Below are 21,798 nucleotides of genomic sequence, written 5' to 3'. Positions count from 1 at the left end.
TTTGCTATTTACCATTGTTAATACTGTCTTTCTTTTGTATCCAGTTTTAGAGCCTCACAAAGCATGAGGAGTCTAATAATTCTACTCATGTAACTTCACTGTGAAGATTGTGAACATATTCCTGATTATTTTACTGTGCTATCAGCTCAGATTGCCACATAAGCATTTATTTTCTTTCTTTCTTTTTTCTTTTTTTTACTAAGAAACATGAGTCTTACTTTGGCTGGACATTTGGGATGTTTGTAATTTTCCTCTGATGGCAGGAATGTTTTTGCATTTGTCTTTGTTTCAGAATCTTTCTGGTGATCAGTAATGATTTCTAATAAGCAATGCTGGAGAGGGAGCATCTGTAAGTCAATTGTATCTCACTTAGTAATAAAAATGTGAAGGGGAACTTATGCAAATAACAGTGATCCAGTGCTTAATGTCTCCTACCATCCTCTGTGAGTAACTTATATCTTAGTAAAATGAATTCTGTCCTCCTCTTGATTCATTTTTATTATTATTAATTTTTACCTATTTGTTTATTTTTGAGACAGATTCTCACTATGCCTACTTATTCTGTCTTGAATTTTTTATGTAGCCCAAGATAGCCTTACAGAGATCCTCCTGACTTTGTTTGCCCAGAGCTGGGATTAAAGTCATGCTTCATCATGCCTAACCAGATATTTTATTTTTATGAGATTTTTGTGAGTGAATTTTTAAAATTAGGTTATTTTATTTATTTACCTTTCAAATGTCAGCCTTCCCAATTTCCCCAGGCCCTTCATTCTATCTCCTCTCCCCTTTTACTGTAGGAGAGTACTTCCACAACCACACATCCACTCTGGCCTCACCACTCTAGCATCCTCCTTTGCTGGGACAACAAACCTCAACATGACCAAGTGCCTCCCCTCCCTTTGGTGCCAGATAAGGCAATCCTCTGCTACATATGTAGCAGGAGCCAGAGATGCACACACGTATACTCTTTGGTTGGGATTTTAGTCCATAGGATCTCTGAGCTTGTTGATATTGTTTTTCATAGGGGGTTGCACTCCCTTTCAGGTTCTTTAGTCCTCCCCCAACTCTTCAACTGGGGACCTTGGGCTGAGTCCAATGGTTGGGTTTGAGTACCTGCATCTGTCTTACTTAGGTGTTGGTAGAACCTCTCAGAGGGCAGCTGTACTAGCCCCTGTCTGCAAGCACTTCTTGGCATCAGCAATAGTGTTGGGATTGGATGTCTGTAGATTAAATCAATCTCAAGGTGAGGCAGGCTCAGGATTGCCTTTTATTCAATCTGTGCTACATCTTTCTTTTGTTGTTGTTATTGTTGTTCCTGAGTTTGCTTTAGACAGGATCATTTCTGGGAAATTTTGAGATGGGTGAGTGGACCGTTCCCTCAACTGACAGCCATGCCTATGCTCTAGAGGTGGTATCTTTTGGATCTATGTCTCCTCTGTTGAGTATTGCAGTTAATGTCATCCCAATTGGGTCTTCACAGTCAATTACATCCCTGGCTTCTGGAAATTTCTGGTGGTTGCTCCCACCCCCCTGTTCCCTACCAGTGAATATTCTGAGTTTTGGGGCTAATATCTACTTCTCAGTGAGTGTTTATCATGTATGTATCTTTGAATCTGTGTTACCACACTCAGGATGATATTTCCTAATTTCATCAATTTGCTTGCAAAATTTGTGAAGTCATCTTTTCTTATAGCTCTGTAGTATTATATTGTGTAAATGTACCACATTTTCTTTATCCTTTATTCCTTTGAGAGATATAAGGGTTCTTTTAAGCTTCTGGCTATTGTAACTAAGGCTGCTAAAAACATAGTGGAGGAGATGTTGGGAGTAGCATGCTTTGAAAGTTAACTGCCTTGTCAGTCATAAGTGCTTACTGGCACAAAATATTGGCCTCTGTGGGAAAGTAATAGCCTAGTCGAGAGCACCTGGCCTCTGTGGGAAAGTACTACCCCCAGTTAAGAACAAATAGCTATAGATCTTGTGGACAGGTACCTAGCAACCCATTCTGTTCTGTTCCTCCTGCTAAACTTTTTACCTTACCAATATCCTGCTTTTGGGAATAGGTGCATTCCCCCCAGAAACAAACCTACCCCTCTCTACCCCCCTTATTCCACATCCTGCTTCTATAAGTATATAACCTGTGTGGAAATAATAAAAAATGGTCAGCTTGATGAGACCTTTTTACTTGCTGTCCATTTTTTGCCCTTCTTGTCCCCCATCCTCTCCACAGGTGATCTCCAGACACTGTTCCTGTGGATTGGGGCAATTATGAGTTCTTCAATGAAGTTGTTGTGTTAGGCCATGTGCATGAATATTAGTGGTGACCGGCAGCCAGCTGGCCACAGGTTGAAAAAAAATGTGACTTTCAGCAATTAAAAAATGAGGACATCATGAATTTTGCAAGTGAATGGATGGAAGTAGAAAATATCATGCTGAGTGAGGTAACCCAGACCCAAGAGGACATGCATAAATGACATGTACTCAGTGATAAGTAGATATTAGCCCAAAAGTACAGAATTACTTAATTAAAATTAGTCAAATAGACATGGTCCCCAGAGGAGTGATGGGGTCACTAAACTGCCCTCAAAAATTATGAGCCAGAAATGTTCTTGTCTAAAAGAAATTCAGGGACAAAATGGAGCAGAGATGGAGGGAAAGGCTATCCACTGTCTGGCACAATTTGGGATCCATCCCAGGCTTGGCCACCAAACCATAACATTAGTAGTGGTGCCATGTTGTGCCTGCAGACAGGATTCATTCTAGCATGGTTTTCGAAGTAAAGATATGATCAATTTCTGTAAAAGGTAGAGGGTCAGTGTTTTGGATGGCTGCAGCTGGGGGACTAGAACAGGGTTGGGACCAAGAGGAACTGGCAATTTGGCATGGATGGGTTCTATAAGGAGCTTAATGGTAAAGGTGAGGCCAGTCTCTGTGCCTGATTGATAAAGGCAGAGACCCCATGAAAATCCCAGTGCACAATCTTTGGATTTAGCATGGTCTGTAAATGTAATGGACAGGGGTAGGCACCAACCCAAGGTGACACCGTTAGAATTTTTACAAAGAGGATTGATATTTAAAGAACTCTAGGGGTTTGAAAAATTCCGGGAGTAATATAATCCCAGGAAGAGGTATGATTGCAATAGACCATCCCTGAGATATCACAACCCCAGCTGGCACAATAAAGGTCAGTTTTGCCACAGCACTTATGATGGAAAGAGCAGTTACAACGGTGCCCTGGGCAAACATAAAAATCTGTTTCTTAAAGTAAGTTTCGCCTGATGGAATGATCACAGCTAGGTTTGACTGACTGATGAACCAAAAAAAATTATAAGGATTATAACTCTGGGTACTGGGCACATTATCTTCTGGGACTTTATATAAATGTAGCTGATTTTCAAGACCCCACGAGGCTGCAGCTCCTTGTGATAGTTTACAAAGATCTGGGGTAAGGCTGAATGGCCACCAAATACTGGTGGAAATTTTGGAAGTGGCCCAGACAATATCATTTCTCCCTGAGAGAACCACTCAAGTGTAATTCCAAGGGAGGTGTCTATTATTAGATTTGGGTGGAGGCAGTTGAAGGTTGGTGGTCATTCTGGTTAGCCACAGGATCATGAGTATCCTCCTTTGGAGCAACACCTGCAAAAAAAAAAAAAGGAGATTTGTCTCAGGAGGAGACAGTCACTCCATTCTGGACATAGGCGGGTTAACAGCTTTTACTTGCCTCTCTGGTAACCATCTTGGGCCAGCATTCTCTTTGTCATAGATGCAAGTGGACCCTCATCCCCAAATAAAGATGGGATCTGGTCCTTTCCATTGACCAGTGAGGGGGATCTTTCCATCTCAAAATGTGTGAGAATCTTGTGATGTAGGATGCCATAGGCAATCACCTGCTTACCTGCCTTCTTTATCTAGGGACAAAAAGTTAAGAAAAAAGAGAGCACGATTGAGCCTATTTCAAGGCGTCAAGGGGGAGTAATCATCTGTGACTTCAGTCAATGGCTGAAGCATATTTTTTAAAGTCTGATGGGCTCGATCTATGGTGGCCCTGAGGATTATAGGCAATAACAGAGACATGTTTGATGTCAAACTGGGAACAAAATTGCTGGAACTTGGTTCCTGTATAACCGGGACCATTGTCAGTTTTAATGATCTGTGGTTTTCCCATGCACTGTAGAATGTGTTATCACATCATGCGATGCCTCTCCAGAAAGGGGAGATGCGTGTATAAATCTACTATAGGTATTGACTGTAACATGCACATATTTTAACCTTTCAAAGGAGGGAAAATGGGTAACATCTATTTGCCAACGTTCATTAGGGATGAGTCCCCTGGGGTTGACGCCTAGATGAGGAAACTGTAGCAGAGTGGCACATCCACTACAGGACTTAACAATTTCTCTTGCTTGAACTCTAGAAATCTTAAACATTTGATGCAAGGTAGAAGCATTTAAGTGATGCAGAGCATGAACCTGTTTAGCCAAATCTATGGAATCAAGTAGGGCAGGGAATGCTGCGCAAATGACCCCATCCGCCAGGGCATTTCCCTGTGTCAGAGGACCACCCAGACCAGAATGGGCCCTCAAGTGTCCCCCCCAAAAATTGCACTGTCCTTTTAATAATTAGGGATTGAATCTTCACAGATACTTTGGAAGCAGTTGAAACAGCACTGTCAGTATACAAATTAAATGGGGTCATTGGTAACATTTTAAAAACCTGAGAGACTGCAAACAATTGTACCAGCTGGGCAGAGGATTATGGGAACTGCACTGAAGTAACCTTATGCTGTACAACATAGGCAGATTGAAGATTTTTGGTAAGAGGGATAGCAATGTGATGGGGGTGACCACAGGTTCTTATTAAAAGAGAGGCTTTACAATAAGCATTGACTTAATTAGTCAGCCTTTTACTCTAAGCAATCTTAATTTATGATTATTGATTATGGCTTAAGTATTACAGAAGGACAAAAGGCATAGGAAATTCCAGAGAAATATAGAATTCACCAATGGATTTTACAATGCTTCATAGATTCCTCTTTATTGGATAATTAGTCATGGATTTGTGACTTCAAATAAAAGGACCTTTAATGTCAATGTTTCTCCACTTCCATTACAAGGAAGATGAAAGTTTTGATATGAGAAGTGACAGGTTTGCAAATACTTTTGTTTGATTAGTGTTACGTGAAAGAAGATCAGGAGATAGACACTCTTTGGCCTTGTTTGTTATGTTCTGTAAAAGTACAAAGGAAAATATACATTTCATGTACACAGCGATGAGTCAGTGACATAGGTAACAAATTGGTATTTCTTAGCAAAGTTATTGAATTGTTTAATTTCTCCTAGAGTACACAAACAGAGAAGGCAAACCAAATCATGTGAGAATAAACCTAATTGTCTTGACTTATGGAGTATCTTTCTTTCTGTTTAGATCAGCTATGCTCCTTTTGATCAGAGTCTTGCAAGCAGAGTCCAGCTCCAGTCTCCTTACCAGTTTCCTGTGCACACTGCAGCTCTGTATCAGGGAATTATTCAACTGATGCTATACTTCACTTGGGTCTGGGTTGGCCTGGTAGTTCCAGATGATATGAGGGGAGAACTCTACATTACAGAACTCACAGAAGACATGACCAAGCACGGACTTTGTATTGCATTTGCAGTACGGAGTCCAATATTTCCTTGTCGGAACACAGTAAATTTGATAATTTTAGAGGAAGAACTTGGAAGTTTAGACGTTGTCCTTGTATATGGTGACTCATATGATTTTTTCTGGATTGTCCTTTACATCCCGTTCTTGCCTTTTAATGGCAATGTCTTGATCACAAATTCTGATTGGTATACCACATTTCCTTATTTCCATAATCAAGTTTATGAGTACTTTGGTGGAGTATTATTATTTTCAGATCACATGGATGAAATTCTGGGATTCAAGGAGTTTCTCAGAAATCTTCAACCTAGAAAATATCCTCAGAATATCTTTATTCAGGATATGTGGTCCATCGTATTTGAGTGTCCACATTTGTATCTGCACAAAGTCAGGGAACTAAGTCAATGTGAGCCAAATGGCAGCCTGAGCACACGACCTCTGCATGTTTGGGATATGAATACCTCACCTATGAGCTACAAAGTCCATGCTGCTGTGTATGCCATCGCCCAGGCACTCCATGTGGAGCTGTCAGTCAGAGTGGAAGGAGATTCATTTGATAAAGGTGTACTCCGGGCTCCTCTCCCATGGAAGGTAGCATTAGCTGTTCTTTTGTTTTCCTAGTGCATTGGGCTCTGGATTTTAAGTTCTATACTTTGATTCATGATCTTTCATAGTTAGCTTTAGAGAAATATTCCTTATGCTAGCATAGTTCCTTATGCTACTATCTCCTTCCTCAAAGTATTCTTGTTTATTTCAGCAGCATTAAGTAGTATAAAGAAAGAGTTAGAAAAAAAACACATTGTAGTATTAAAATTGAGGTAATATTTCTTTCAAAAACAATATGTGCGTGATTCTTCAGAACTGGTCTCCCTAGTTTAAGGACATTCACACAATCATATTTATGCCATTTAATCATCACATCTTCTTTATTACTGCTTTTAAGGTTTTGTGAAGTAAGAATGATATATCTCACAAGAGATTTTTACAAGTATAAACGTGGCATGTTTTAAGGATTTTAGGTACATTTGATGCCAATAGATTGTTTTGTTTTGATAAAAAAAATCCTAGAAGAACACATAGCTTCTATAAGGCTAGACAATAACACCCATGACTGTGTCAAACCTATGGGAGGCTGAGGCAGAAGGATCTTGTGTTTGAAGCCAGCCCAGGCTGTCCAGGCTCCTGATAGTTGCAAGATAAAGTCTCTGTGATGAAAACTGGACTAGGTACTGCTTTATGACTATATCAGAATACCCTTAGGAATCTGTTCTTTGACTTGTTGCTGATGTGGTCTATTGTATTTGGTTCTACCTTAGGTCTCTGTGCCACCTAGTGTCTGGTTCCTAGCCATCCAGGCAGTGTCTTTCATGGGTTGCCTCTTATGGCTTGAGCCTCAAGTTAGACCAGTTATCTCTTGATCACTCCCACAAATTCTGAACCACCATTGTCCTAGCCCATCTTGCAGTCAGGACAGATTTTGGATCCAATATTTTGTGAATGGGTTGGTGTTCCACATGTACCCATAGGAGCCTTGCCTTGTTACAAAGATGGGCAGTTCAGGTTCCATAACCTCCATTACTATGTCCTTACTAAGGACACCCTTATAGATTTCAGGAAGTTCCAGTTCACTAGGTTTTGTCATCTCCTCTAAATGCCCCACTATTCCATCTCTCTCTTTGAATTTTGGTCCATACCCTCTCCCTCTGTACCTACCTCCTCAAACATTTTTGTGCTTATTCCCATTTCTACCCACTGTTCAGGCTACCCACAAAATCTATTCTCTTTTCCATTCTCAGGGAGATCCATGTGAACTATCCACCTCCTACCCCCAGAACCTTCCTTATTACTCAGCCTCTATGTAGTAGTACTCCATTATATATATGTACCCCATTTTCTTTATCCATCCTTCCATTGAGAAACATCTACTTTGCTTCTAGTTTCTGGCTATTTAAATAAAGACACTATGAACTATTGGAGCAAGTGTCCTTTTGGTAAGATGGAGTGTCCTTTGGGCATATGCTCAAGAGTGGCATAGGTGGGTCTTGAGGTTGATGGATTCCCAATATTCTGAGGACACATCATACTGATTTCTATAGTGACGGTATAATTTTCACTCTGTCCATCAATGCAAAAGTCTTCCTGTTGCTCCACAATGTAAATTGTGGAGCATTTACATAGTGGAGTACTACTCCAGAGAGGCTAAATAACAAGGAGGGTTCTGTGGGTAGAGAGTGGACAGGTCACATGTATCACCCTGGGAATGGAAAAGATAATAGATTTTGTGTGTAGTCTAGATATCAAGTGCTGCCACTTCTGTCATTGATGTTAGCCTTTCTGACATGTGTAAGATGGAAACTCAATGAAGTTTGATTTGCATGTTCCTATTGAATAAGGATGTTAAATATTATTTTTAAATACTTCTCACCTGTTTCAGATTCCTCTATTGAGAATTCTTTGTTTAACTCCATACCTATTTGTAAAAATTAGATTGGTGGTTTGTTGTTGCCTTGTGCCTTCAGTTCTTTGTATATTATGGATATTAACTCTCTGTAAGATTTAGAGTTGGTACAAATCCTTTCCCAGTCTGTTGACTGCCATTTTGTCCTATGGAAGTTGTTCTTTGTCTTGCAGAAACTTTTTGGTTTCATGAGGTCCCATTTATTCATTGACCTGTCAGTGTTCTGTTTAGGAAGTTTTTTCCTGTGCTAGTGTGTAGAAATAAAAAAAATTAAATAAAATTTGGCAGTATATAACATACTACCTTCTCCAAATTTCTAGGTTCTCAAATGAAAGACACATATTCAGCCTTTATATTTTAATATGCCTTAAACAGCTCAATGGCTGGGCCATGTCCTAACATCCAGTCTGCCAATCCACTTCCCTCTGATTGTCCCATTATCATTTATTACATATTTATTTTTACCATGGTTTCTCTGAACCAAGTTGGGCAGCAATCTTGGGCTGTACTCTCTTGGCTCCTACATGATAGTTGTTTCTCTGTGTCCTGAACCTTCTCAGTCATGCCATCTCTTCTTCTCTACCTCTTCTGGCATGGTGGATCGCTTTCATTTTTTCCTTCCTCTCTGTCTCTAGCCAGAGGACACCAAAAGTCTCAGCTCTGTCTGTCCTGCTCAGCTATTGGCTGTCAGAATTTTTTATTTACCAACCAGAACTAACTGGGTGCTGGTTCCCAGAAGCTATTTGAGTGTAGATGTTCTTCTGTTAACAGGATTTTTTTTTTTTTTTTTGGTGGTCGTGGGGGGGAGTATAATTAGCATGCATAACACAAGAAGTTATAAATATTTTCAAGTATGTTACTTACTTTTCTTCATCATGTTCAGTGTTCCATCAAGTGTGCTTTAATATTGTAATCATCATTTGACCTTGAGTTTTGTACAGGGCTAATATGAATCTATTAGTATTCTTCAAAGTGAAGACATCTACTTAGATCAGCACCATTCATCTTTTTAAGATGCTTTCTCTTTTCTATTGTGTATTTCTGGCTTCTGTATAAAACATACGGTGTCCATATATGTGTGGACTTATATCTGGGTCTTAAGTTCAATTCCAACATGTCTGTTTTTATGAGAATACTTTGTGTTTTTTATTATTCTAGCACTGTGGTACACTTTACAATTAGGCATGGTGGTACCTCTGGAAGTTTCTTTACTGTTTATTATGTCAATTCTATGGATCCATGAGCATGGGAGATCTTTCAATCTTTTATTTTCTTCAATGACTTTTTTCATTCTAGTCTTTTACTTCCTTGATTTGTCTACCCCAAAATAATATATATTTTTTGTGGTTTCTGTGAACAGTGTTTTTTCCCTGATTTTTCCCTGTCTGTTTATTATTTGTACATTGGAAGGCTATTAATTTTTTTTGAGTTAATCCTGTATCCAGGGACATCCCTGAAAGTGTTCATGAGCCATAGGAGTTCCCTGGTAGAATTTGGTGGTTGTTATATATACTGTAATATCTTCTGCAAATATTAATATCTTGAATTTTTATTTTCTATTTTGTATTCTCTGATCTCCTTCAGCTAACTTACTGTTGCAATATCCAGTTTGTTTATAACATCTCTTAGCTCCAGTATTCTTTGAGTTTTTGTCTGGATAACTCATTCCTTGAGAGTCGGGTATTATAGTCTCCCACTATCAATGTATCTCCTGAAGTTTTTTCCTCCTCCTCCTCCTCTCCTCTTCCTTGTCCTCCTCCCCTTTCTCCTCCTCTTCTAACTAGAGTTCTTTTCAGACAGATTTAATTAATAGTTGTATCCTGACATGCTTTTGTCCTGGTTTGCCCATTTTATTAGTTTCAGACTTGTATGAAGATGTTTGAATCTCATGGAATGATTTCCATGCATTGTGGGAACAACGATATATCTAGTAAATTCTATAGGCCACCATCCTGACTCTCCAGCACCATTAGTTGTACAAGTTACAATCTTCTTTATGTGCAGTAGGAATTTCCTATGTATGGTGTTTCATGTGTTGAGGTACATACCTTCTCTACTGAATTAACTGAAGTCTTGATCAAGTAAATATTTTGAATTTTTCTAATGTTTTTCTGTGTCTGTTGAGAGGAGTATGATATTTTTAAAAACTTTATTTTTTATTATTCTATTTCAAACTCAGTAATATAAGTATGGTAGCCCATCTTTGTATTGCAAATCACAGTATGTATTTAATTTAATCAGATGTTGCAAAGTAATTTTTGATGATTACTGCATATATGTTCATTTGAGATACTGGTCTGTGATATACTTCTCTGATTGCACCAGAGAGGCAATAATAGCCTTTTAAAATGAGAAGAATATATGTTCTGTATATTGGAAAGAATGCTTTATATATCTCTCTCAGGCTCGTTTGATCTACTGTAAACTTCAAGTTCAATATTTCCCTTTGATTTTCAGTCTGAATGATTTATCCATTTCTGAAAGTGGAGATATGGATTTCTACTACTTTTATTTTATGGTGATCTATTTCTGACTTTAGATATATTAATATACTTGAATATATTTGTGATTGTTATATCTTCTTGATTCATATTTTTCTACAGTTATTATTTGACATAGCTTGCCTTTGATGTAAGTGTTTGGTCTAAATTCTGCTCTCCCCAAAGTTACATTCAAGTGTAGCAAATCTTGCATCTTTTATTTGTGCATGTATCTATCTGCCTATCTTACTGTCTTTCTATCTATGTATATATCCATCCATTCACACATACATACATCCCCCAATCTCTAATAGTGCTCTGCATTGAACCTAGGACCTTGTGAATGCTGAGCAGGTGTGACCAGTGGAATCTCTCCTCAAATCTACCACTTCTTAGTTAGATCATCAGTTTCATTAATTATCATTTCCTATTCTTCCACTCTTATGTCCTTTGGCAAATTCAATCTCTTTGGGCAGAGTCTATTTATATTATCTCTTTTAAAAATAGTTAAGATTGTTATTTGAGGGCAGTTGAAGAGTTTAATTCAATGTATAAGTATAGTTGGTTTCACAAATGAGTTTGTCAATAAAGGGGAAATCATATATACAGTGGTAGTCTAATAAACTTTTACTTTCTAATGATAGTGTGGTCACACTCTTTTGTACATTCATACTCTGAAATATTTGCTCAATCACACCATTTTCTAATCATGCATTTCTCAGAAATAATCCTCATTGTTATGTAATACATGGCTAAAGTCATTTTACAGTTAATGTAATAATTATTTCTTTTTTTTTTTTCTTTCCATTTTTTATTAGGTATTTAGCTCATTTACATTTCCAATGCTATACCAAAAGTCCCCCCCATACCCACCCACCCCCACTCCCCTACCCGCCCACTCCCCCTTTTTGGCCCTGGCGTTCCCCTGTTCTGGGGCATATAAAGTTTGTGTGTCCAATGGGCCTCTCTTTCCAGTGATGGCCGACTAGGTCATCTTTTGATACATATGCAGCTAGAGTCAAGAGCTCCGGGGTACTGGTTAGTTCATAATGTTGATCCACCTATAGGGTTGCAGATCCCTTTAGCTCCTTGGGTACTTTCTCTAGCTCCTCCATTGGGAGCCCTGTGATCCGTCCATTAGCTGACTGTGGGCATCCACTTCTGTGTTTGCTAGGCCCCGGCATAGTCTCACAAGAGACAGCTACATCTGGGTCCTTTCGATAAAATCTTGCTAGTGTATGCAATGGTGTCAGCGTTTGGATGCTGATTATGGGGTGGATCCCTGGATAAGGCAGTCTCTACATGGTCCACCCTTTAATCTCAGCTCCAAACTTTGTCTCTGTAACTCCTTCCAAGGGTGTTTTGTTCCCACTTCTAAGGAGGGGCATAGTGTCCACACTTCAGTCTTCATTTTTCTTGAGTTTCATGTGTTTAGGAAATTGTATCTTATATCTTGGGTATCCTAGGTTTTGGGCTAATATCCACTTATCAGTGAGTACATATTGTGTGAGTTCCTTTGTGAATGTGTTACCTCACTCAGGATGATGCCCTCCAGGTCCATCCATTTGGCTAGGAATTTCATAAATTCATTCTTTTTAATAGCTGAGTAGTACTCCATTGTGTAGATGTACCACATTTTCTGTATCCATTCCTCTGTTGAGGGGCATCTGGGTTCTTTCCAGCTTCTGGCTATTATAAATAATGCTGCTATGAACATAGTGGAGCATGTGTCCTTCTTACCAGTTGGGGCATCTTCTGGATATATGCCCAAGAGAGGTATTGCTGGATCCTCCGGTAGTACTATGTCCAATTTTCTGAGGAACCGCCAGACGGATTTCCAGAGTGGTTGTACAAGCCTGCAATCCCACCAACAATGGAGGAGTGTTCCTCTTTCTCCACATCCACGCCAGCATCTGCTGTCACCTGAATTTTTGATCTTAGACATTCTGACTGGTGTGAGGTGGAATCTTAGGGTTGTTTTGATTTGCATTTCCCTGATGATTAAGGATGTTGAACATTTTTTCAGGTGCTTCTCTGCCATTCTGTATTCCTCAGGTGAGAATTCTTTGTTCAGTTCTGAGCCCCATTTTTTAATGGGGTTGTTTGATTTTCTGAAGTCCACCTTCTTGAGTTCTTTATATATGTTGGATATTAGTCCCCTATCTGATTTAGGATAAGTAAAGATCCTTTCCCAATCTGTTGGTGGTCTCTTTGTCTTATTGACGGTGTCTTTTGCCTTGCAGAAACTTTGGAGTTTCATTAGGTCCCATTTGTCAATTCTCGATCTTACAGCACAAGCCATTGCTGTTCTGTTCAGGAATTTTTCCCCTGTGCCCATATCTTCAAGGCTTTTCCCCACTTTCTCCTCTATAAGTTTCAGTGTCTCTGGTTTTATGTGAAGTTCTTTGATCCATTTAGATTTGACCTTAGTACAAGGAGATAAGTATGGATCGATTCGCATTCTTCTACATGATAACAACCAGTTGTGCCAGCACCATTTGTTGAAAATGCTGTCTTTCTTCCACTGGATGGTTTTAGCTCCCTTGTCGAAGATCAAGTGACCATAGGTGTGTGGGTTCATTTCTGGGTCTTCAATTCTATTCCATTGGTCTACTTGTCTGTCTCTATACCAGTACCATGCAGTTTTTACCACAATTGCTCTGTAGTAAAGCTTTAGGTCTGGCATGGTGATTCCACCAGAGGTTCTTTTATCCTTGAGAAGAGTTTTTGCTATCCTAGGTTTTTTGTTATTCCAGATGAATTTGCAAATTGCTCCTTCTAATTCATTGAAGAATTGAGTTGGAATTTTGATGGGGATTGCATTGAATCTGTAGATTGCTTTTGGCAAGATAGCCATTTTTACAATATTGATCCTGCCAATCCATGAGCATGGGAGATCTTTCCATCTTCTGAGATCTTCTTTAATTTCTTTCTTCAGAGACTTGAAGTTTTTATCATACAGATCTTTCACTTCCTTAGTTAGAGTCATGCCGAGATATTTTATATTATTTGTGACTATTGAGAAGGGTGTTGTTTCCCTAATTTCTTTCTCAGCCTGTTTATTCTTTGTGTAGAGAAAGGCCATTGACTTGTTTGAGTTAATTTTATATCCAGCTACTTCACCGAAGCTGTTTATCAGGTTTAGGAGTTCTCTGGTGGAATTTTTAGGGTCACTTATATATACTATCATATCATCTGCAAAAAGTGATATTTTGACTTCCTCCTTTCCAATTTGTATCCCCTTGATCTCCTTTTGTTGTCGAATTGCTCTGGCTAATACTTCAAGTACTATGTTGAAAAGGTAGGGAGAAAGTGGGCAGCCTTGTCTAGTCCCTGATTTTAGTGGGATTGCTTCCAGCTTCTCTCCATTTACTTTGATGTTGGCTACTGGTTTGCTGTAGATTGCTTTTATCATGTTTAGGTATGGGCCTTGAATTCCTGATCTTTCCAGAACTTTTATCATGAATGGGTGTTGGATCTTGTCAAATGCTTTTTCTGCATCCAACGAGATGATCATGTGGTTTTTGTCTTTGAGTTTGTTTATATAGTGGATTACATTGATGGATTTTCGTATATTAAACCATCCCTGCATTCCTGGAATAAAACCTACTTGGTCAGGATGGATGATTGCTTTAATGTGATCTTGGATTCGGTTAGCGAGAATTTTATTGAGGATTTTTGCATCGATATTCATAAGAGAAATTGGTCTGAAGTTCTCTATCTTTGTTGGATCTTTCTGTGGTTTAGGTATCAGAGTAATAGTGGCTTCATAAAATGAGTTGGGTAGAGTACTTTCTACTTCTATCTTGTGAAAAAGTTTGTGCAGAACTGGAATTAGATCTTCTTTGAAGGTCTGATAGAACTCTGCACTAAACCCGTCTGGTCCTGGGCTTTTTTTGGCTGGGAGACTATTTATAACTGCTTCTATTTCTTTAGGGGATATGGGACTGTTTAGAAGGTCAACTTGATCCTGATTCAACTTTGGTACCTGGTATCTGTCCAGAAATTTGTCCATTTCGTCCAGGTTTTCCAGTTTTGTTGAGTATAGCCTTTTGTAGAAGGATCTGATGGTGTTTTGGATTTCTTCAGGATCTGTTGTTATGTCTCCCCTTTCAGTTCTGATTTTGTTAATTAGGATTTTGTCTCTGTGCCCTCTAGTGAGTCTAGCTAAGGGTTTATCTATCTTGTTGATTTTCTCAAAGAACCAACTCCTCGTTTGGTTAATTCTTTGAATAGTTCTTCTTGTTTCCACTTGGTTGATTTCACCCCTGAGTTTGATTATTTCCTGCCGTCTACTCCTCTTGGGTGAATTTGCTTCCTTTTTTTCTAGAGCTTTTAGATGTGTTGTCAAGCTGCTAGTATGTGCTCTCTCCCGTTTCTTCATGGAGGCACTCAGAGCTATGAGTTTCCCTCTTAGAAATGCTTTCATTGTGTCCCAAAGGTTTGGGTACGTTGTGGCTTCATTTTCATTAAACTCTAAAAAGTCTTTAATTTCTTTCTTTATTCCTTCCTTGACCAAGGTATCATTGAGAAGAGTGTTGTTCAGTTTCCACGTGAGTGTTGGCTTTCTGTTATTTTTTTTTGTTATTGAAGATCAGCCTTAGTGCATGGTGATCTGATAGGATACATGGGACAATTTCAATATTTTTGAATCTGTTGAGGCCTGTTTTGTGGCCTATTATGTGGTCAATTTTGGAGAAGGTACCATGAGGTGCTGAGAAGAAGGTATATCCTTTTGTTTTAGGATAAAATGTTCTGTAGATATCTGTCAGATCCATTTGTTTCATCACTTCTGTTAGTTTCAGTGTGTCCCTGTTTAGTTTCTGTTTCCATGATCTGTCCATTGGTGAAAGTGGTGTGTTGAAGTCTCCCACTATTATTGTGTGAGGTGCAATGTGTGCTTTGAGCTTTACTAAAGTTTCTTTAATGAATGTGGCTGCCCTTGTATTTGGCGCATAGATATTCAGAATTGAGAGTTCCTCTTGGAGGATTTTACCTTTGATGAGAACAAAGTGCCCCTCCTTGTCTTTTTTGATGACTTTGGGTTGGAAGTCAATCTTATCAGATATTAGGATGGCTACTCCAGCTTGTTTCTTCATACCATTTGCTTGGAAAATTGTTTTCCAGCCTTTTATTCTGAGGTAGTGTCTATCTTTTTCTCTGAGATGTGTCTCCTGTAAACAGCAAAATGTTGGGTCTTGTTTGTGTAGCCAGTTTGTTAGTCTATGTCTTTTTATTGGGGAGTTGAGACCATTGATGTTAAGAGATATTAAGGAAAAGTAATTGTTGCTTCCTGTTATTTTTGTTGTTAAAGGTGGCATTCTGTTCTTGTGGCTGTCTTCTTTTAGGTTTGTTGAGGGATTACCTTCTTGTTTTTTCTAGGGCATTGTTCCCGTTCTTGTATTGGTTTTTTTCTGTTATTACCCTTTGAAGGGCTGGATTCGTGGAGAGATAATGTGAGAATTTGGTTTTGTTGTGGAATACTTTGGTTTCTCCATCTATGGTAATTGAGAGTTTGGCAGGGTATAGTAGCCTGGGCTGGAATTTGTGTTCTCTTAGTGTCTGTATAACATCTGTCCAGGCTCTTCTGGCTTTCATAGTCTCTGGTGAAAAATCTGGTGTAATTCTGATAGGCTTGCCTTTGTATGTTACTTGACCTTTTTCCCTTACCGCTTTTAGTATTCTATCTTTATTTAGTGCATTTGTTGTTCTGATTATTATGTGTCGGGAGGAATTTCTTTTCTGGTCCAGTCTATTTGGAGTTCTGTAGGCTTCTTGTATGTTCATAGGTATCTCTTTCTTTATATTTGGGAAGTTTTCTTCAATAATTTTGTTGAAGATGTTTGCTGGCCCTTTAAGTTGAAAATCTTCATTCTCATCCACTCCTATTATCCGTAGGTTTGGTCTTCTCATTGTGTCCTGGATTTCCTGGATATTTTGAGTTAGGATCTTTTTGCATTTTCCATTTTCTTTGATTGTTGTGCCGATGTTCTCTATGGAATCTTCTGCACCTGAGATTCTCTCTTCCATCTCTTGTATTCTGTTGCTGATGCTCAAATCTATGGTTCCAGATTTCTTTCCTAGGGTTTCTATCTCCAGTGTTGCCTCACTTTGAGTTTTCTTTATTGTTTCTACTTCCCTTTTTAGGTCTAGTATGGTTTTGTTCATTTCCATCACCTGTTTGTATGTTTTTTCCTCTTTTTCTGTAAGGACTTCTACCTGTTTGATTGTGTTTTCCTGTTTTTCTTTAAGGACTTGTAACTCTTTAGCAGTGTTCTCCTGTATTTCTTTAAGTGATTTATTAAAGTCCTTCTTGATGTCCTCTACCATCATCATGAGATATGCTTTTAAATCTAGGTCTAGGTTTTCGGGTGTGTTGGGGTGCCCTGGACTGGGCGAAGTGGGAGTACTGGGTTCTGATGATGGTGAGTGGTCTTGGTTCCTGTTAGTAGGATTCCTACGTTTACCTTTCGCCATCTGGTAATCTCTGGAGTTAGTAGTTATAGTTGACTCTGTTTAGAGATTGTTCTTCTGGTGATTCTGTTACCGTCTCTCAGCAGACCTGGGAGACAGATTCTCTCCTCTGAGTTTCAGTGCTCAGAGCACTCTCTGCTGGCAAGCTCTCTTACAGGGAAGGTGTGCAGATATCTTGTTTTTGGACCTCCTCCTGGTCGAAGAAGAAGGCCCAAAACAGGGCCTCTCTCAGAAGCTGTGTTGCTTTGGCAGTTCCCAGAAGCTGTCAGCTTCTGTGGTGCAGACTCTCACCTGTGCAGACTAAAATCCTAAGTTCCAGGGAGTCCTGGAACCAAGATGGTGACCGCTGCTCCTGAGGCCGAGGCCGTCTCCCGAGCCAGGCGGACACCTGTCCTCTGGTCCGGATGGTGGCCGGTTATCTGCGGCCCGCCCAGGCTGCTGCCTCAGCGGCTCTGTGCTTCTGCCCGTTCCAGAAGCTGTCCGGTTCTCTGGCGCACCCTCTAACCTGTTCAGACTAATTTCCTAAATTCTGCTGAGTCCCGGAACCAAGATGGCGACCGCTGCTGCTGAGGCTGAGGTCGCCTCCCAAGCCAGGCGGACACCTGTCCTCTGGTCCGGATGGTGGCCGGTTATCTGCGGCCCGCCCCGGCTGCTGCCTCAGCGGCTCTGTGCTTCCGCCCGTCCCAGAAGCTGTCCGGTTCTCTGGTGCACCCTCTAACCTGTTCAGACTAATTTCCTAGGTCCCGCGGAGTCCCGGAACCCAGATGGCGACCGCTGCTGCTGAGGCTGAGGTCGCCTCCCAAGCCAGGCGGACACCTGTCCTCTGGTCCGGATGGTGGCCGGTTGTCTGCGGCCCACCCAGGCTGCTGCCTCAGCGGCTCTGTGCTTCTGCCCGTCCCAGAAGCTGTCAGGTTCTCTGGCGCACCCTCTAACCTGTTCAGACTAATTTCCTAAGTTCTGCTGAGTCCCGGAACCAAGATGGCGACTGCTGCTGCTGAGGCTGAGGCCGCCTCCCAAGCCAGGCGGACACCTGTCCTCTGGTCCGGATGGTGGCCGGTTATCTGCGGCCCGCCCAGGCTGCTGCCTCAGCGGCTCTGTGCTTCCGCCCGTCCCAGAAGCTGTCCGGTTCTCTGGTGCACCCTCTAACCTGTTCAGACTAATTTCCTAGGTCCCGCGGAGTCCCGGAACCCAGATGGCGACCGCTGCTGCTGAGGCTGAGGTCGCCTCCCAAGCCAGGCGGACACCTGTCCTCTGGTCCGGATGGTGGCCGGTTGTCTGCGGCCCGCCCAGGCTGCTGCCTCAGCGGCTCTGTGCTTCTGCCCGTCCCAGAAGCTGTCAGGTTCTCTGGCGCACCCTCTAACCTGTTCAGACTAATTTCCTAAGTTCTGCTGAGTCCCGGAACCAAGATGGCGACTGCTGCTGCTGAGGCTGAGGCCGCCTCCCAAGCCAGGCGGACACCTCGTAATAATTATTTCTGTGTAAAGACTAACTTTTTCTGTCTGGTTGTTTATTTATTTATTTATTTATTTACTTACTTATTTATTTAATGTTTTGTGGTTTCCTTTTGTCTTCATTTGTAATTTCCTATTGTGGTATGATTTGATAAGATTCTTTTTCTCTCTTTATTGTTCTCTTTTTCCACTCTGTTTTTGTTTCCTATCCATCACACATAAAAAATACCTTGTACCTCTGTGTTATACTTAATTTAAATTAAAAGTACAGTTATGTATTTCCAGTTATCCCTGTTTTTTGATTTTATATCTTCATGAATTATGTATCTGTTAACATGTCAGCATGATTACTTTTATTGTTGTTTTTAAACCCCTGATTTATACTTAGAATTTATTTATAAATAATCATTATTAAATTTGGGTATACTGAATTTTAACATATGTGTGTATAAATATATATATATATAGGCTATACTGAATACACACACAAACACACACATATATTTGCCCATGATTTTCTACTTTGGCATGTTTTCCTTTTTATGAATTAGCATGCTCTAATTTCAGCTTGAAGAACTTTCAGCATTTCTTGCACGATAAGTTTTATGTTGACAAGGCATAATGAACAAGTACCTTTAGAAATCACCTCCACAGTATATTGAGTTAAGTTACCAATAATCTACTGTATACTTCAAGATATTCAGAGTTCATTCTCTCAGGTCTCTGAAGTCATAGATAAACTAATTAACTGTGTTTAATTTTCCTTCCTGGATGACATTAAGTAGAAATACTTTCATTGTCATCTTATGTTGAGATTCTGATGCCTAGGAATGCTTTGTATGAATTCTAACTCACTCATATTCCTTCTTGGAGAGATTAGACTCTCCAAAATAAAAACCATTTCTTGACCCCTAAAAGACAAATTAAATACTGGCAGCCTTTTTCTTCTGGTAAGTGTAAGACTATGAGCTATTGGCCTTTATAAGCCTTCTTTAAATCCTGTAGTACTGTGCTGTCTACAGGGTCTTTGCCTTTCCATATATTTATAGTTTAAACTGAGTTAGCTAACATCTATAGAAGAACCTACTAGTATTTTCAGAGGGTTGTATTGTCTCTGTAGCTCAACTCTGATGGAACTGACATATTCACATTACTGAGTCTCCTTATTCATGACCATAGAAGTTCTTTCCACTAAAAAATTATTCCATTATATGTTTGTTCCATAAAGTATTCAATAAAGATATGTTGAAGTCATTAGCAATTAAAGTGGATTTGTCTACTTCTCCATGAGCATGTATTGAATATTTTTTTTCCTTTGGCTTTTTCTTGGACATTGTCAGTAGTCATATTTTTGATGGATTATGGTTCTCTTAGATAAGTGGGAATTTTGTCAACTTTGTTAAGATTTATTGGCATTCTTTATTTTTTTTTGTCTTTTTTTTTTTTTTATACCTGCTCAGACCTGGTCTAGATCATGTGCTTCTTCTATTTTGGAAGCACTTACAGGATCATGTTATCTTTAAGCACTCTGAATTATTCACATCCTTACAAATTCTTTGAAGGCAAGTCAATTTTTTTATTACGTATTTTCCTCAATTACATTTCCAATGCTATCCCAAAAGTCCCCCATTATCCCCCTCCCCCACTCCCGTACCCACCCATTCCCACTTTTTGGCCCTGGCGTTCCCCTGTACTGGGGCATATAAAGTTTGCCTGACCAATGGGCCTCTCTTTCCAGTGATGGCCGACTAGGCCATCTTTTGATACATATGCAGCTAGAGTCAAGAGCTCTGGGGGTACTGGTTAGCTCATAATGTTGTTCCACCTATAGGGTTGCAGATCCCTTTAGCTCCTTGGGTACTTTCTCTAGCTCCTCCATTGGGGGCCCTGTGATCCATCTAATAGTTGACTGTGAGCATCCACTTCTGTGTTTGCTAGGCCCCGGCCTAGTCTCACAAGGGACAGCTATATCACGGTCCTTGCAACAAAGGCTTGCTAGTGTATGCCATGGTGTCATCGTTTGGAGGCTAATTATGGAATGGATCCCTGGATACGGCAGTCTCTAGATAGTCCATCCTTCTGTCTCAGCTCCAAACTTTGTCTCTGTAACTCCTTCCATGTGTGTTTTGTTCCCAATTCTAAGAAGGGGCAAAGTGTCCACACTTTGGTCTTCGTTCTTCTTCAGTTTCATGTGTTTTGCATCTTGTACCTTATATCTCGCTATACTAAGTTTCTGGGCTAATATCCACTTTTCAGTAAGTACATTTCATTTGAGTTCTTTTGTGATTGGGTTACCTCACTCAGGATGATGCCCTCCAGGTCCATCCATTTGCCTAGGAATTTCGTAAATTCATTCTTTTTAATAGCTGAGTAGTACTCCATTGTGTAAATGTACCACATTTTTTGTATGCATTCCTCTGTTGAGGGGCATCTGGGTTCTTTCCAGGTTCTGGCTATTATAAATAAGGCTGCTATGAACATAGTGGAGCATATGTCCTTCTTACCGGTTGGGACATCCTCTGGATATATGCCCAAGAGAGGTATTGCGGGATACTCCGATAGTACTATGTCCAATTTTTCTGAGGAACCGCCAGACTGATTTCCAGAGTGGTTGTACAAGCCTGCAATCCCACCAAAAATGGAGAAGTGTTCCTCTTTCTCCACATCCTCGCCAGCATCTGCTGTCACCTGAATTTTTGATCTTAGCCATTCTGACTGGTGTGAGATGGAATCTCAGGGTTGATATTTTCAGGTGTTTCTCAGCCTTTCGGTATTCCTCGGGTGAGAATTCTTTGTTCAGCTCTGAGCCCCATCTTTTAAGGGGGTTATTTGATTTTCTGGAGTCCACCCTCTTGAGTTCTTTATATAAATTGGATATTAGTCCCCTATCTATTTAAGATAGGTAAAGATCCTTTCCCAATCTGTTGGTAGTCTTTTTGCCTTATTGATGGTGTCTTTTGCCTTGCAGAAGCTTTGCAGTTTCATGAGGTCCCATTTGTCAATCCTCGATCTTACTGCACAAGCCATTGCTGTTCTATTCAGGAATTTTTCCCCTGTGCCCATATCTTCGAAACTTTTCCCCACTTTCTCCTCTATAAGTTTCAGTGTCTCTGGTTTTATGTGGAGTTCCTTAATCCACTTAGATTTGACCTTAGTACAAGGAGATAGAAATGGATCAATTCGCATTCTTCTACATGATAACAACCAGTTGTGCCAGCACCATTTGTTGAAAATGCTGTCTTTCTTCCACAGGATGGTTTTAGCTCCTTTGTCGAAGATCAAGTGACCATAG

The 21,798-nt window shown here is 40.1% G+C and overlaps 1 protein-coding gene across 1 annotated transcript in view; it reads left to right on the top strand.

Annotated features, from left to right (window-relative positions):
• Vmn2r27 (vomeronasal 2, receptor27) overlaps positions 1 to 21,798 on the top strand; it is a 40,189-nt gene that overhangs the window by 1,874 nt on the left and 16,517 nt on the right. The window contains exon 3 of the mRNA NM_001104642.1: positions 5,428 to 6,234. Within this exon, the coding sequence (NP_001098112.1) occupies positions 5,428 to 6,234 (807 nt within the window). The remainder of the gene's footprint in view (positions 1 to 5,427; positions 6,235 to 21,798) is intronic.

The sequence above is a fragment of the Mus musculus genome, chromosome 6 (assembly GCF_000001635.26).
Source record: "Mus musculus strain C57BL/6J chromosome 6, GRCm38.p6 C57BL/6J".
Lineage (NCBI taxonomy): Eukaryota > Metazoa > Chordata > Mammalia > Rodentia > Muridae > Mus > Mus musculus.
Note: the sequence above shows the minus strand (reverse complement) of the source record. Positions and strands in the feature narration are given on the sequence as shown.